At 48.2% G+C, this 15,081-nt stretch overlaps 1 protein-coding gene across 5 annotated transcripts in view; it reads left to right on the plus strand.

Moving 5' to 3' along the window:
- Positions 1-15,081, plus strand: part of LOC133352464 (glutamate receptor ionotropic, kainate 2-like) — a 219,631-nt gene that overhangs the window by 95,112 nt on the left and 109,438 nt on the right. For all 5 annotated transcript variants that reach the window (XM_061568122.1, XM_061568126.1, XM_061568135.1 and 2 more), the window contains exon 4: positions 9,916-10,097. In XM_061568122.1, the coding sequence (XP_061424106.1) occupies positions 9,916-10,097 (182 nt within the window). The remainder of the gene's footprint in view (positions 1-9,915; positions 10,098-15,081) is intronic.

Raw genomic sequence — 15,081 nt, forward strand, 5'->3', positions numbered from 1 at the left:
GCACCTCCACTGACGAATGTAACGGCGTGCTGTGCGGCTGACGAGCAATCCGTGTCTAACCACGACGCCTCTGTGCCACGTTATACCACGCGGACGCACGAGCCCCCAGTCCATTAAGCACGAGGCCGACGTGCTCGCTCGCTCCATCGCTCGCTCCATCGCTCGCTCCATCGCTCGCTCCATCGCTCGCCGGCCGGCCGGCTGCGTAACCGGCGGCCCGAGGCACCGCGGTGAGGCTGACCTCCTCGGTGAGGCTGCCCCACCGCACCGGTGGATTTGCCAGGGGTTCCCCCGTTCCCCCGTATCGAAGGCGCGCCATCTGCGTTAGGGCTGACCTTGGCAAGAGTGCCGTGAAATGTGTAACACTCTCGCATCTCTCTTCCCCGTGGGTTATTTATGCGTCTCAGTGCTTATGTGTGTATTTGTTTGGGGTGTGTGTGCGTGGCGGTGTTGCGGTTAGCGCGCCGCGCTACGAACCTGGCGACCCCAGTTCGATTCCCGCTCACGGCCAGCACCGGTGACGATTCTCTGAAGCGGTCTTGGGCCTCCCCTAGGTTGACTCGGCTTCAAATGAGTACCTGGTGTGTAAACATATCCACTCGGGAGACAAATGTGACCGCGGGTGGTGCTGGCCACTCACCCACTCGTGCGCCGTGCCGGCCTTCATAGCTGCTCCCTAACAGCACTTTGCCCCAACAGTCTGTGAAGAGGTTTCTACGGAGGAATCTTTGTCTTTGTGTGGCCGCGGGGAGCGGTAGTGTAGTCTGTTATCAGTCGTGGCACACGCCAGCAACAGGGGTGGGAGCCACCAGCCTAATGGCAGTGGCTGAGCCACGGCAGGAGAATTGGCCGCTGTGCCTGGCCGCCCGCACCATCACGGGAGTCTTCAGCGCCATGAGTGGCACAAGTGGGTGGAGAGGGGTGCATGGAGGGGGAGGGGGTGGAGGGGGTGGAGGGGGGCCTCACACGACAACGCGGAACTTGTCCCGGCGATTTCGCAATAGATGACGCCGCATTGCGAGAAAATTCAGATGAATCCTGGCTTGGCACGAATGCCCAAGTGGGGGTAATCATTCATTTATGAATACATTTAGGTGGGTGGCAAGAAAGGAAAGGGTTAAAGTCTTCTAACCGTAAATGGGAGTCTTAATGAGCCCCTTTTACCACCCTCTCTGCCATTTATTTATCAGCTTATAAGTGCTCTGTCGCCAAGCCAATTTATTTGTTAGAATTCATTGGTTCCAATGCTGTGCACTAAAATGTAATGCAGTTATAATTGGCCCGGAATGAGTTTATTATTGAATTGCGCAATTATTGAGTGCCTAATGGAGAGATTACAATTGGTCTGAAATGGACACAAAATAATCCATCCGTTCTGGTACAACGTGTTGATCTCGCAGCTGTGCGTTCTTGCGGCGGAGCAGCGGGTTGTCATCGCTGAGCTATGAACCTGGCTTACCTGGGTTTGAGCACGCATTTATGCATGTTGAACTTATTTCGCACAGTACGTGGCCAACTTGCGCTAATCGGAGGTACGTGGGAAGGGCAACACACTACGCACAAAAAGCGGTTCTAAGAACATGAGTTTTCAATCGAGATGATTTAAAAATGCGTAGTAGCTCCCGGTCGTTTCCTTCTGTTGGAAGGAAGAGCGTTCCAGACGGCCGCAGAAGCGCTCAATGCGGTGACCATCTTTGTTCGATGGCTAGCAAAGTCCAAGTTTGAGCGTTTTCAAAATAAATCATTTAAATCGTTAAATAATTTCAATGGTTCATCCACTGCTGGATGGAGGCCTTCCTCGCTGAGCTACCACGGCTTCTCACAATCCAGCGATGGAGCAGCACGAGGCCAGGTTTTAACATTTTCAAAATAAAATAAATAAACTTGCGAGTACATACATATTCAGTGTATCACATTATCTGAGAAAACACCGCGCTTATGGTTGCATATTTCAGCGCTGTGGAACATAAATGGGTTCTCTTTGTGACAACAGGGTGAATAAGCAAGCAATAGCGTGATAAACAAAGGCAAAGATCCCCCGTATAGCCTTAACAGACTGTAGGGGCAAGTGCAGTTAGCGAGTAGCACCTATGAAAGCCGGCACGGCACACGAGGGGGTGGGTGGCCAACACCACACCCGGCCGCCTTTGTCTCCCTAGTGGCGATATTAACACACCGCACCAGGTATTCATTTGAGGCTTAGTCAACCTAGGGGCGGCCCAGTACCGGTTGGAGCTAATCGTCACCGGTGTTGGCCGTGAGCGGGAATCGAACTCGGGTCGATGGCTTCGTAGCGCAGCGCGCTGACCACTACTGCACGACCACTAGCTGCTCGACAAACACTCGGGCGCACACAGCCGCTTGTAAAACACCCGCGGTAATTCGCGGCGTGGCGCGGAGGAGGCGACCTTTCAGTGTTGCATGCGGCCGGGCCGGGGAGTCGTCGTGCTAAATCGGCGTGATATTTACGCTTTCGCTTTACGAGGATGATCCTCCGTGTTTGGCTTGCGATCGTCGGCCGACTGAAGCTCCATTTTACGCTTGGGTGCGGAATCTCTCCTCCCCCCCCGCTCCCCGGGTGCGTTTAACCCGTGGCTAGCCGGGCAAGGGGGGGGGGGAGGGTGTTGGAGTGTTTGTCCTTCGTTTGTCGCCTGCTGCCGGCTGCAATCGTGGGGTAGCTATCGGGCTAATGACAAGACTCGCTCTCAAGTCTGCGTTCTCTGGTTTTGTCTGCTTTTCCTAAAGGCCTTCGGTGTGAGTCTTGAACCTTACATTGCTTTGGAATGCAATGTAATCGGATTTGGTGAAAGTGTGTAGATGATGTGGTTTTTTTTTTCGGGAGACGTGTATGTGGAACTTCTTTCGCACCGTACGTAGCCGACCGTGATAATCGGATGGGTGACACGCACATGAAGAGTGGAGGCAATTTCTTCTTTGAAAGGAATGAGGTGTGTAAAGAGCTGAAGGGGACAGCGTAGAGGTATTCCTTGGGGCAGGTTTATTTGATTTATCTATTCAAATTATGACTATATTATTATTGTTTTTTCAAATGTTATCTCGATTGCGCTCTCAGCGTCACATCAGGAGATGAAGAATCCGTTTGGAAGCTCTCACAGAGACGTGCAAGCCTTCGTTTCTGAGAACAGCCAACGGAAGTTGATATCACAGAGCTACTGATTAGAGATTTCTTCACTCACCTTAGAGGACAGCATTGACCCTCCCACCGTGCATGACAGTTAGACCAATATTTTTTTTTGCCAAATTAAGTGAAGAATCAAATTGAATGTGATGGTTTATTTGTGCGTTCAGTTTTTACTGGCCGAGACCGGACTCTTGATCACAGGCGGCTACCTGCATTTGAACCCGGGAGCACATCGCTGGCCAATTCTACCAGCTCTGACCTCTGACCTTTGAACCACTCATCGACCACAACGAAGACACCTGTTATTTTACCGGTGGTCATAGTCGTAAAAAATTGTCCATTATGTGTATGCCAAGTATTTTTTTTCGTGCAGTTCCTTTCGCTCAACTTTAAAAAAGCACAACATTTCAATTTAGCAATATTGTAAGAAAAAAGTTTCAAGCCTCACCATAACTACCGTCACTGAATGACCTTTTCGTATGCCTTGGGAAGTTTTACATCTGCAGACATTCGCAGATGCCACTCTTGTTTGATAATAATGTCTCAAAGGAACGTCATTATCGAGGAGACTAAATTGGATTCAAACTGACAAAATTGTGGGCCCCGGAGGTGAACACATTGACCTTGGTGCCCTGCCAGCGACCAATCACCATTGTCAGCGGCAATCCTCGCACGGACAAGTAAATTGCAAATTGCTCGCAAAGAAAGATGTTAACTTGCCAACACTTGACTCTTTTCTACCCTCTCACGCCCCACCGTAGTGCCCATATTAAAACTTCCCAATATTGAAATTCGTCATAATTCATTTCCCGGCACAGAAGTTTGTAGGAGGGTGGCACGGAAATGTCACGTCGACCTTTCCCCGGGTGTAGGAAAAGGTCAGCCCCCAAATATACAAGAAGGGATACCGAATGAGATTAAATCCTTCCCCTTCTGCCACCAAACCCGTTCTCTCTGCGCGCGATTGCGAGCGCTACCGATTTAAACGGCGCTCACCTGCAACGCTTTGTTAGGCTCATCACGGCGTGGTAATTAATTCAAAGCAAACCAACCACTTAATTGATTTGCAGGGTTGTTAATGGGGTTCCTGATTGGCAGTTGACTGAGATTGCATGGCATTAGCGGTCGCGCATGTGTCCGCCTGCCGCAGAGGTTCGCGCTTCAAGCCCAGCGGTCACCCCAGTTAATGCAGAGCGGGTGTGCCAGCCACAGATGCTGCACAGCGGACGCTATGTCGATCCATTGATGTTATTCGAACAAAAGAGTGAGGCCACGCCGTGATGGCATGATAGACCCCGATTTTCCAAATGTTACCGATTGTTCGGAAATTACTTCATTGGAAAAAGCCATGTAACAGCAGTAGTCCCCTCCTGGCAGACTGATGGCTTCTTGTTGGCTGTTCGTGCAGTCGTCTTGTGCTGCACAGGAACTAGCTGCCACTTGGGGGGGGGAGGCTTTGGCTCTTTGGCTCTCTCGACTGCCACAGAGCACGTTGAGATGCACTGAACGGAAAGTATTGCGTCAATTAAAAGTGGTGATGATAATAATGATGTTCTGTATATGCCCAACATCTTACGTCCTTGTATATAATGCTTTGTAATAGCATGGATGAATAGAATCTATAGGTCGAGAATTGATTCAGAAATAATTAACCGCCTCTACGGGGAGGGTTTCCACACAACTGTTAGATCTTTCCCTTTAGAAGCTAACCCCCTCTTCCTGACGACGAACGCCTGTGTTGCGATCGAAACGTAGTTTTTTGTTATTTTCTTTGAACCTATCTACGTGACTTTACCGAAAGACCCAAAGAATATGAATTCCTGCAGTCACGAAAGCTTTAAGTCAAGATTTCACAAATAATTGTTTTATTTATTTTTATGGATTTGTGAAATGCCAAACAATCCCAGTTTTTTGTGTATCGTGTGTTGTCTTTATCCCGCACTTCGAATTAGCAGATGATGTTGCACCTGTAAGCTGTGTGAATAACGAAGATGGCAGGGCATTGTTAGCATGTGCTTATGCACGGCAAACGTGCTCACTGTAATTCTTACTTGGATGCCACTGTGGCGAAAAGTTTACTACTTCGCCTGGTTTCCAGGAGGTTGTGGGTTTGATCCCGATCTTGACGCCTGCTGTATATTCGGAGTTTGCGTGCCTCTCTCTCTGTGTTTGCGTGGATTTTTCTCCGAGTCCTCCGGTTTTTCCCTCCACATTTATAATCACGCGTTTAGACTATTTGGCTGATTCTTAATTTTGGAGCTTTCGTGACTGCAGGAATTATTCTTTGGTTCTTTCGGTTAAGTCACGACTAAAGATAAAATCATAAATTAAATAATAGCATATTACGACGTTTCGATTGCAACACACGCAATCATCATCAGGCATGAAAGAAATAGCAACAAAAATCTAACTATTATTTAATTTATTATTTATCTTTAGACGTGACTTAACCGAAAGAACCAAAGAATATTTGGCTGCTATCAATTCCCGCACGACGACAAGCCACTTAGTTGAGCTATCATTCGTGATGGCGTAGTCGCTTCTGAAAAAGAGTGATGCAGCTCAGTGGGCGTCTCCTGGTGAAATTATTAAATTGTTTCAATCGTCAACGGCCGCTCGTGCCGACAATCCCAGCCACCGGCAAAAAACTCGACCAAGCACCCACGCCACAAACAATGTAATTTCCATTTCGGTGGCTGCCGTGTCCTTTTCGTAAGGCCACGTGGTGTGTTTGGCCCTGACACCGACTGTGTAAATGTGGCTTTGGAGAGTCGTCATAACAATTGGCTATTAAGCGCACACGTCCTTGTGTCCGCAGCGGAGCTGCATGAGGTCGCCTCCAAAAGGTTCATTTAATTTGCTTGGCGTCTTTGCTTCGTGTTAACAAACGGAGGCTTAATGGCCCCGCGTAAGTATTTGTTTGTGATGTTATCACACTGCTAATGTGGGAGAAGACAATTTTTAGTCACCACGTGGCCTTGTGTGTACGCGTGTTTGTGTGTACGTGTGTGTGTACGCGTGTGTGCGCGTGTGTACGCGTGAGTGTGCGTGTGTACGCGTGTGTGTGTGTACGCGTTAGTGTGTGTGTGTACGCGTTAGTGTGTGTGTACGCGTTAGTGTGTGTGTGTACGCGTGTGTGTGTATACGCGTGTGTGTGTGTACGCGTGTGTGTGCTTTGGGGAGCGGTAGCTTGGTGGTTACCTGACTGCACTGTGAACCTGAGGCCCATGTTCGATTCCCAGCCATGCCTAACATCATCTGTGATTATCTGAACTGATCTCTGGCCTCCCTTAGATTAGCTCGGCCTTAAATGAGCACGTGGTATGGTGCGTAAACATCGCCACTATGAAGACAAAGGTAGTCGGGCGTAGTGCTAGACATCTGAGTGTCATCCCGGTCTTAGTAGGTGCTCGCTAACAGCACTTGCCCCAACAGCCTGTGTGAGCTATAATGGGGCTCTTTGTGTGTTCGGGGCTTGAGTGATGGTGCAGTGGTTAGCACACTGTGCTCCAGTCTTGAGAATGGCAATATGTTCAGTAGCTACATGCCAATGTCGAGGCCTGTACTCCACGAGATGACCTCACGGAAGAGTTCGTGTAGTTTTACTATTTCTCCATGTACGATATGGCCCACTGTTTTATGTTGCCTGGCCACGGACGCACGGCTGCGGCTTATCTTCTATGTTGCATTCACGACGGAAATATGCACATCGGCCTGATGATTGATTGGTCTGATGCGGTTGATCGTTACGGCGGTGTCTTGGAGGAATGTCAAAGGCTGGAGGTGCCATGTCAGGTGTCGATTCTGGACGCCTGCGATTGTTTGTCAGCAATTCCTCTCGGTGAGATTCTAGGTAGAGCGACAGCAACACAACGGAAAGGGGAATCGGGACGTCAGTCTGTGTCAGAGGAATATTGTTGAGGATTTTTGTTGACGGCTGGGGCAGTTGTCATCAGCAAGAAAACATTTAAAGTCTCTCGCGATTTGCACGAATCTTCAGGAAATCCTACGGGAATTCTAAAGCGACATTCAAGGTTTAGCTTCTGTAGAGTTTAATTCGTGCAATAAACTCTCTCACACACACACGGGAGAGTTGTATGTCAATACACAACGGCTTATGAGATGAACAAAGAAGAAAACACGCAAAACCGTGAATTATCTCCTTAATGTCCTCACGACAATGTTGACCTGATGACGTTTGGAAAATTTAATTGACGACTCTGACAACCCTGCTCACCTTGGCCAAATGGCATTTTACGTATCACCTTCCGACCGGCACGCGTGCTTAATTATCCTCGACGGCGACACTCGTTCAGCCCTCGCTCGAATGGCTGGCGTGCCTGGGTCCCGCGATAAATCCGGCTCCGCTTTCTCCGCGCTCTGCGGAGATGGCACTTTTGACCGGGGCCAAGCAGCACAAGCCAGCGCACGCAGCCACCCCGTGCCCCTTGTACGCGCCCCGTGCCCCCTAATGTGGAGCCTTGAGAAAGGGAAGTGAAGTCAAATGGTGAATTGGAGGGTGGATGAGGGGGGTGAGCCGGTCACTGTTTTGAGAAATGAAAAAAAGTCAACATTTCAGGTGGGTGATGCTGAGAGGGATACGAATGCTCTATGCCTCTTTGGCATGATTGGGTTTTTTTGTTTTCTTGTAACGCCCTCGGACTAGAATTTAAAGCGGTATTGCAAGTAGCCCCCCTTTTCCCCTGTGCCTGTCTATCCACCTGTCCATAGCAGGGGGTAAATAAAGCTCCTGCCATGTTGATCCAGTTCTTAGGGAGACTCTAGCGCGGAGTTGTGTGTTCGCACTTACGCAGTAACCTCATTGAAAACCGGACACGTTCATCAAATGGTTGTTCGAACATTTAGAGGCCCAAACCAGAGCTAGAAAGGGGCTATTTTCTCAATTAAGTTACAGCTGAAGAGGCTCCATGTGTAAACAAAAATGCGCGCAGTGTCCAAGTGCGTCTGTTATAGTGATCGTGCATAGGTGGGGGAGCGGTAGTGTAGTGGTTAGCGCGCTGCACTACGAACCTGGCGACCAGGGTTCGATTCCCGCTCACGGCAAACACCAGTGACGATTATCTGAACCGGTCCTGGGCCTCCCCTAGGTCGACTCAGCCTCAAATGAGTACCTGGTGCGGTGTGTAAACATCGCCGCTAGGGAGACAAAGGCGATCGGGCGTGGTGCTGGCCACCCACTCCCTCGTGTACCGTTCCGGCCTTCATAGGTGCTCGCTAACAGCACTTGCCCCTACAGTCTGTTAAGCCTATACGGGGGATATTTGTCTTTATCTTCGTGCATAGGTGCCCGCTAACAGCAATTGCCCCAAGCAAAGTGTGTAGGCTATATGGGAGGTCTTTGTTTTGTTCATGTATACAGCAGTGGTGGAGTGGTTCACGCACTGTTTCTACAAACCCGGCAAACCCGAGTTCAATTCCCAGCCATGGCTGAAATCTGCGGCAAGTGAATTGAAACTGTTTGCTGGGCTTCCTCTCCCCTTAGGTAGACTCAGCCTTATTTGAGTACCCAGTGCGGTGGTAGCAATATCAGCACTGGGGAGAGAGTAAGGCAGCTGCTGTCTGTGTGTTGCACTGTGCTAATAGGTGCTCGCTAACAGCACTTGCCACAGCTGCCTGTTAGAGGCTGCACGTGGGATCATTTTTCGTTGGTCATGGTCGTGTTGGTTTTCTCTGTGCACTGCACCCTGGGTCCTATGCACATCATCAGCGTGAGATGGAAGGTGATAATTCTCATGCGGGATCATTCAATCTTCGTCGTTGGATTAATTATGGATTGAAGGCTGGCATTGTACAAAGAAGCACGTATTAAAGTATTATGAATATGTAAGAATTATAACAGTTAATACAATAAATTTGTCTTCTTAGCTTCATCCATCAGTCAAAGTTGTAATTGTGTGATTCTATAATGAATCAATTTCGAGTAAAAATTTTTCTTGTGATATGCCATGCGGTTATTTGTTATAAACATTTTTTTATATCCACCTGTCACAATATTGCAAACAACTTTTTCCCATCACCGGTGCATTACGGAAAGAGACACCATCATCATCATCATCAGCCATGATTTATCCACTTCTGGATCAAGGGTTCCACAAGCCGCCCCGTGAAATCTCTCACGGTCTTGTGATGCAACAATATTTTTATTTATATATATAGATTGAAAACTAATTTCTTTAGAACTGATTTTTCTTTTGAGTTTATTGTCCTTCCAACGCACCTCCGATAAGCATGGTTGGCTACTTACGGCGCGAAAGAAGTTCAACATACATACAATCTCATTGAGCTGATTTGATTACCGCAATCACCATCCCTTCAGATGCAGGCCCTTGTTGTGGCTGCCACTCCATCATTAGCCTTGCCCACTGACCAAGATACGTCTTCTGGCCAATCAACACTTATTTTTGCTTGTTATGTACGCACGGATGTTGAACTTCTTTCGCACCGTGCTTAGCCAACCGTGCTAATCGAAGGTGTGGGGGAAAGACAACAACCCAGGTTTGCCTTCTGTATTTGTGCCATCTGTTCCTCTGTCTCATGTAATACCCAGCATGCACCGCGCCACTCTTCTTTACCCACTTTTCAGCTTTAGTTTTGATTTTCTTTCAAAAATATCCACGTGTTGTTATTTTTGAGTAACCGCGCAGCTACTCAAGAAAACAAAAAGAAAATCCCACAGCTTAATTTCCTCGCCGTTTCACTCGCGAGCCGTCATTGTTTTTTTTCCTCTCGCCAACCACTCTTCCGGAGCGCAGGCCTCATTCGACTCCAGGAGTTGATCAAGGCGCCGTCGCAGCTCAACCTGAAACTGAAAATTCGCCAGCTCCCGCCGGACACGCGTGACACCAAGCCGCTGCTGAAGGAGATGAAACGAGGCCGCGAGTTTTATCTCATCTTTGACTGCGGCCACGAGACGGCGGCTGAGATCCTGCGACAGGTAACAATCGACAATTAATAGTTACAATAAAAAAAATATACGTTAATAGATAAAACAACGTGTATTTCAAAACCGAAACAGGAGGTGGATTTCTCAACAAATCTGGCTGTCGCCTGATGATGCTGGTTGTTGTTTTAATTACTGGCCAAACGTCACAGTACTCGAATAGCAAATGTTCTAGAGGGTTTACTCTGCAACTCATCTCTGTGCTGTACTAGTGACGAATTAGCATGTTTTGTGTTACTTGACAACCCTTACTAACTGGCTGTGTCGGGCGGTGGCGGGTTTCACGGCACCTTCGCATTTGCGCGATCTGACCCCAAAAACCCCCTTATGGGTAACCGTGGTCGCGGAATCCTCCTACTTGTTAAACTGACATCGTGACGTCACGCTCACGAATGGCATCTCAAAACGCCGTGCAATTTGTAACGTGCGCAGTCGCCACACGCAGGCGCAGGGGAAACCACAGGCAAGCGCTTGCGAAGGCAGTCGGCACCGGCGAGCGCTTGCGAAGGCAGTCGGCACCGGCGAGCGCTTGCGAAGGCAGTCGGCACCGGCGAGCGCTTGCGAAGGCAGTCGGCACCGGCGAGCGCTTGCGAAGGCAGTCGGCACCGGCGAGCGCTTGCGAAGGCAGTCGGCACCGGCGAGCGCTTGCGAAGGCAGTCGGCACCGGCGAGCGCTTGCGAAGGCAGTCGGCACCGGCGAGCGCTTGCGAAGGCAGTCGGCACCGGCGAGCGCTTGCGAAGGCAGTCGGCACCGGCGAGCGCTTGCGAAGGCAGTCGGCACCGGCGAGCGCTTGCGAAGGCAGTCGGCACCGGCGAGCGCTTGCGAAGGCAGTCACCACCGGCGAGCGCTTGCGAAGGCAGTCGGCACCGGCGCCAAAAATTTCCCAAGCTCCTCCATGGTCCAGTTTTGAGACCTTTGGCCAACTCCACCAAGCGATTGTCGTACACACGTGGGAGGACACAGGAGTGCCGAGAGATGCAAATAAGACAGGGGCGTGTGAGGGGGGCGAACACTCAATCTCTAACAGTTTTACCCAAACTGAGCGGCGGTTCTACGTTGGCATTTTCTTGTCCGAACCGAAGTGATGAGTGGTTATACACGCGTGAAGAAACCGGAGTGCCCGCATAAAACCAGCGCGTGCGAGGAGAAGAGGCAGGGTGGTGGCGGGGAGGGGGGGCGGATTAATGCCCAATTCCTCGCACAGATGGAAATGTATGAAATCAATTTCCCATGCAGCTGTGTATGCCCCTCTCTCTCTCTTCCGTGTAGCTTTCGCACGAGGCAAGATCGTGAGTGATGGGAGTTTTCGCAGCCTGTACAAAAGCCATGGCACAACACACGTGGGTTTCGGATCTCTAAAACAAATTATGCTTATTAAAATTTCTAAAAGAAAATACGGTTTTAGAAATATAATTTAAAAATGATATCATATTGCCATGTATTAGAATTTGACCGTCTGAAGTTTCATTTCAGACACCACCTCTGATCGTTTTCAGTGTTATTCGTGGAATTGTGGAATTGAACGGTATTGTGTTGATCCGTTGCTTGCATTCTGTGTAAAGCACGCACGTGTAATGCAGGTGTTTCCGTACGTTAAAAGTGTTTCTGCTCCAATCCACGATCAACACCACCTTTATTATCAGGACAGTAGCCACCACTTGCACCACCAAAACCACAATCATCAGGACAATCGCCACCACCAACAGCGGCACAACCACCATCATCACCACGACAATAATCAGGAGCACTACCACAACCATCAGGGCAGTCGCCACCACCATCATCATCAACACCATCACAACCATCAGGGCGGTCACCACCACCATCATCACCAACACCATCACAATCATCAAACCAGTCGCCACCACCATCATCACCAACACCATCACAACCATCAGGGCAGTCACCACCACCATCATCACCAACACCATCACAATCATCAAACCAGTCGCCACCACCATCATCACCAACACCATCACAACCATCAGGGCAGTCACCACCACCATCATCACCAACACCATCACAATCATCAAACCAGTCACCACCACCATCCATATTCTATCCTCAATTTCCATTGAGGATAGAGTATTCATGGACATATTTTCAGGATCACCGTAATTGTTTGTTGCTAAACGAGCTCTTTGCGAGATGTTGGCTCACCTAGTCTCGCGTGGAATGAATTTATTAAATCGGGGAAAAAAGTAAGTAAAAAGCTTTTTGTGCTTAATGCAAAAAAACCAAAACGTGACTTTCATTCTAAGTTCACGTTCACTCCCTCGCATTGTCACATCCGTCTAGGTGGCTCAGCGGTAGAGCCACCGGCTCGCAGTCACAAGGATGCGAGCTCAATCCTGGTTGGGAGCAGAGGGACGGCGGGGGGGGGGGGGGGCATTGACTTAGCCAATCATCCGTCCAGGGTTGAGAAAACGAGTACCACTTTGTTGGGATGTCAACAGCAGTTGTCCTATGTAAAACCTCGTCACCCCCCCCCCTTCCGCCATAGGAATGTGGAATTTCCAGCACTGGCTCAGGGCTGTAAAAGGGGAGATGAGCTTCGGAATCGATGCTCATGTGAGCGGGAACCTCGCTTTGACCTTTGAACTTTGCTGTAATACAGAAGTTGCAATCGTCGCTCAAGAAAATATGACCGTGTGATCGTGCATTTGATAGTTCGCTCAGAGGTGTCTTTGCCTCCTTCGTAACCCCCGAGAAGCGAGAGCATCCTTTCTTGAATTGCACTCACCTTCACGATTATTGGAATGAAAACGTTCGGTTATAGGGTTCGTGAATTGAATTCGTGCCGCCTTTCACACTACATTGCATGAGAAAAAGACCAACTTCGTGAGACGAAGTATTACGTTGGTACTGTTGTTGATGCATTTGTAAAAAAAGAAAAACAGCTGAAAATCATCTACGACATCAGGTTAGTCTGAACATCCTTATCCGTTCGACCGCACACTCAGTCCAGATATCACACTGCGTGGCTCCTATGCACGTGCAGTGTTATTTTCTGTTATTATGTATATTTATAAACGTCCGGAATTTAAGAGATTAATCTTCGAGACACTGCAATTGCCGCGGTTGTGGAACACGGACGGATTCTTAATGATGTACACCCTCATTACGTTACGTCATCGGAACACCAGGTTGGCGTTGCAAGGCGAAAAGGAATATCGTCTTCCTCTTCCTCCTCACTGGCGTAAAACGAAAAAGTATTTTTCTGTGTTGCCGAGTAATTGCTTTCCACGTGACGTTGCTCTCGCTGACAGTTTTAATTTCAGATTTTAGTTTTTTTCTTTTCACTCTTTGTGCTTGCTCATTTAGGCGCATGAGACATATTTGAATGGAGGAAATGCGTATGCGCGCGTTCGTATGCTTCTTTGCGCGTATTTTTTTCATTTTAATCTACGCGCGTGCGTCTGTTTTGGATTGTCTGTGCCCGAGTGTAGTCACTTTGTGTGTGTGTGTGTATAATTATGGCCCCTAATTCGTGTCCATGTGTGCACAGACTACAGAGTGCGTATGAAATGTGCAGCACATTAATTTTAGATTTTTCTTTCTCTCTCACCATCCGACTCCAAAATAGTGTTAATTTCACAATACAATCCTGCTTAAATATGAGCACTCGTTCCATGTGGAGTGGGTAGTTGTTGGTTATATTTGTACGTAGGGCTTTCACAACCAATGTTACGCTTCATAATTAGTTTAAATTTTGGGTCAGATTTCGTAGGTATAACGTAAAAAAAACATGTTTTTCTGAAAAAAACAAATCAATTCGCTCATTTGCCCATGACGTGACAACCCAATTTGATACTCTGTTGTTTAGTGGATGGTTAGAGTCAAACATATTGACATTATACCCACACGATATAACCCAAAAGAGACCAAATATGAACGAAGATCATTGGGTTTGGGGACTGCTTAAGGTTGGTACCAATTCGCTTCCAGTAATTCTTGCAAATCGCCCGATGAAGCTGGTTGTATCCACCAGCGAAACGTCTTTCATTGTTTGTTGTCCTTCCCCCGCACCTCCAGTTAGCACGGTTGGCTACGTACGGTACGAGCGAAGTTCAACATACATACTTGAATGTTGTGGGTTTACTACCCGTCACACCAATGTGCTGAATTAGCAGCTAATTAGCACATTTTGTTCACGTGACAAACCTTACTAATTGGCTGTGTTGGGTTGTGGTGGGTTAACGACACATTTATATTTACGCGGTCTAACCCGACAACCTTGATTATGAATGGGACTAATATTGTTTAAATTGACGTAGTGGTCACCGTATCGATAGAGAGTTGAACAGTGGAAAAAATCCTGGAGCAGTGACACGGTGATTCACCCGCTGTGTTTTGAAAATAGCGATGGAGCGGCCTCAGTCCAAGGAGAGATGGAACCATGAAATCAACTCAAGTGCAGGTGCTAGGTAGATTATTGGCGCCATGGTGGCGAGATGTTAACTTCCTCGCCTGGTATACAGGAGGTCGTGGGTTCAATGCCGACCCAGACGCCTGCTGTATATTTGGAGTTTGCACGTTTTCCCTGTGGTCGCGTGGATTTTTCTCCAGGTCCTCCGGGATTTCCCTCCACATTTAGAAACATGCGTTTCGAGTAGTTGGCTGCTATATATGTCCACGTGATAAGCCACTAAGTTGAGCCATCATTTGTAGCCAGGTAGCTCAGTGGGCCTTACCCGCTAAATAAAAAAAAAACCTGTTTAGTTTAAATAGTTTAGCTTATCTTCTTGGTTCTTTCGGTAAAGTCACGTAGACCTGGTCTTCACCTGAGGACGGCTGCTTGCGTTGTGACTGAAACGTCGTGAGAATTATTTTATTATGTTTTATTTGTATTATTTTATTATTTCCCTTCTACGTGACTTTACCGAAAGAACCAAGAAGATGAATCCCTGCAGTCACGAAAGCTTTAAATTGTAGTTTAGCTTAATTATTTTATCCTGGGGATCTTGATAGATGCTGT

This window comes from Lethenteron reissneri, chromosome 5 (genome assembly GCF_015708825.2).
Source record: "Lethenteron reissneri isolate LAM-NWPU_2019-01 chromosome 5, ASM1570882v1, whole genome shotgun sequence".
Taxonomy (NCBI): domain Eukaryota; kingdom Metazoa; phylum Chordata; class Hyperoartia; order Petromyzontiformes; family Petromyzontidae; genus Lethenteron; species Lethenteron reissneri.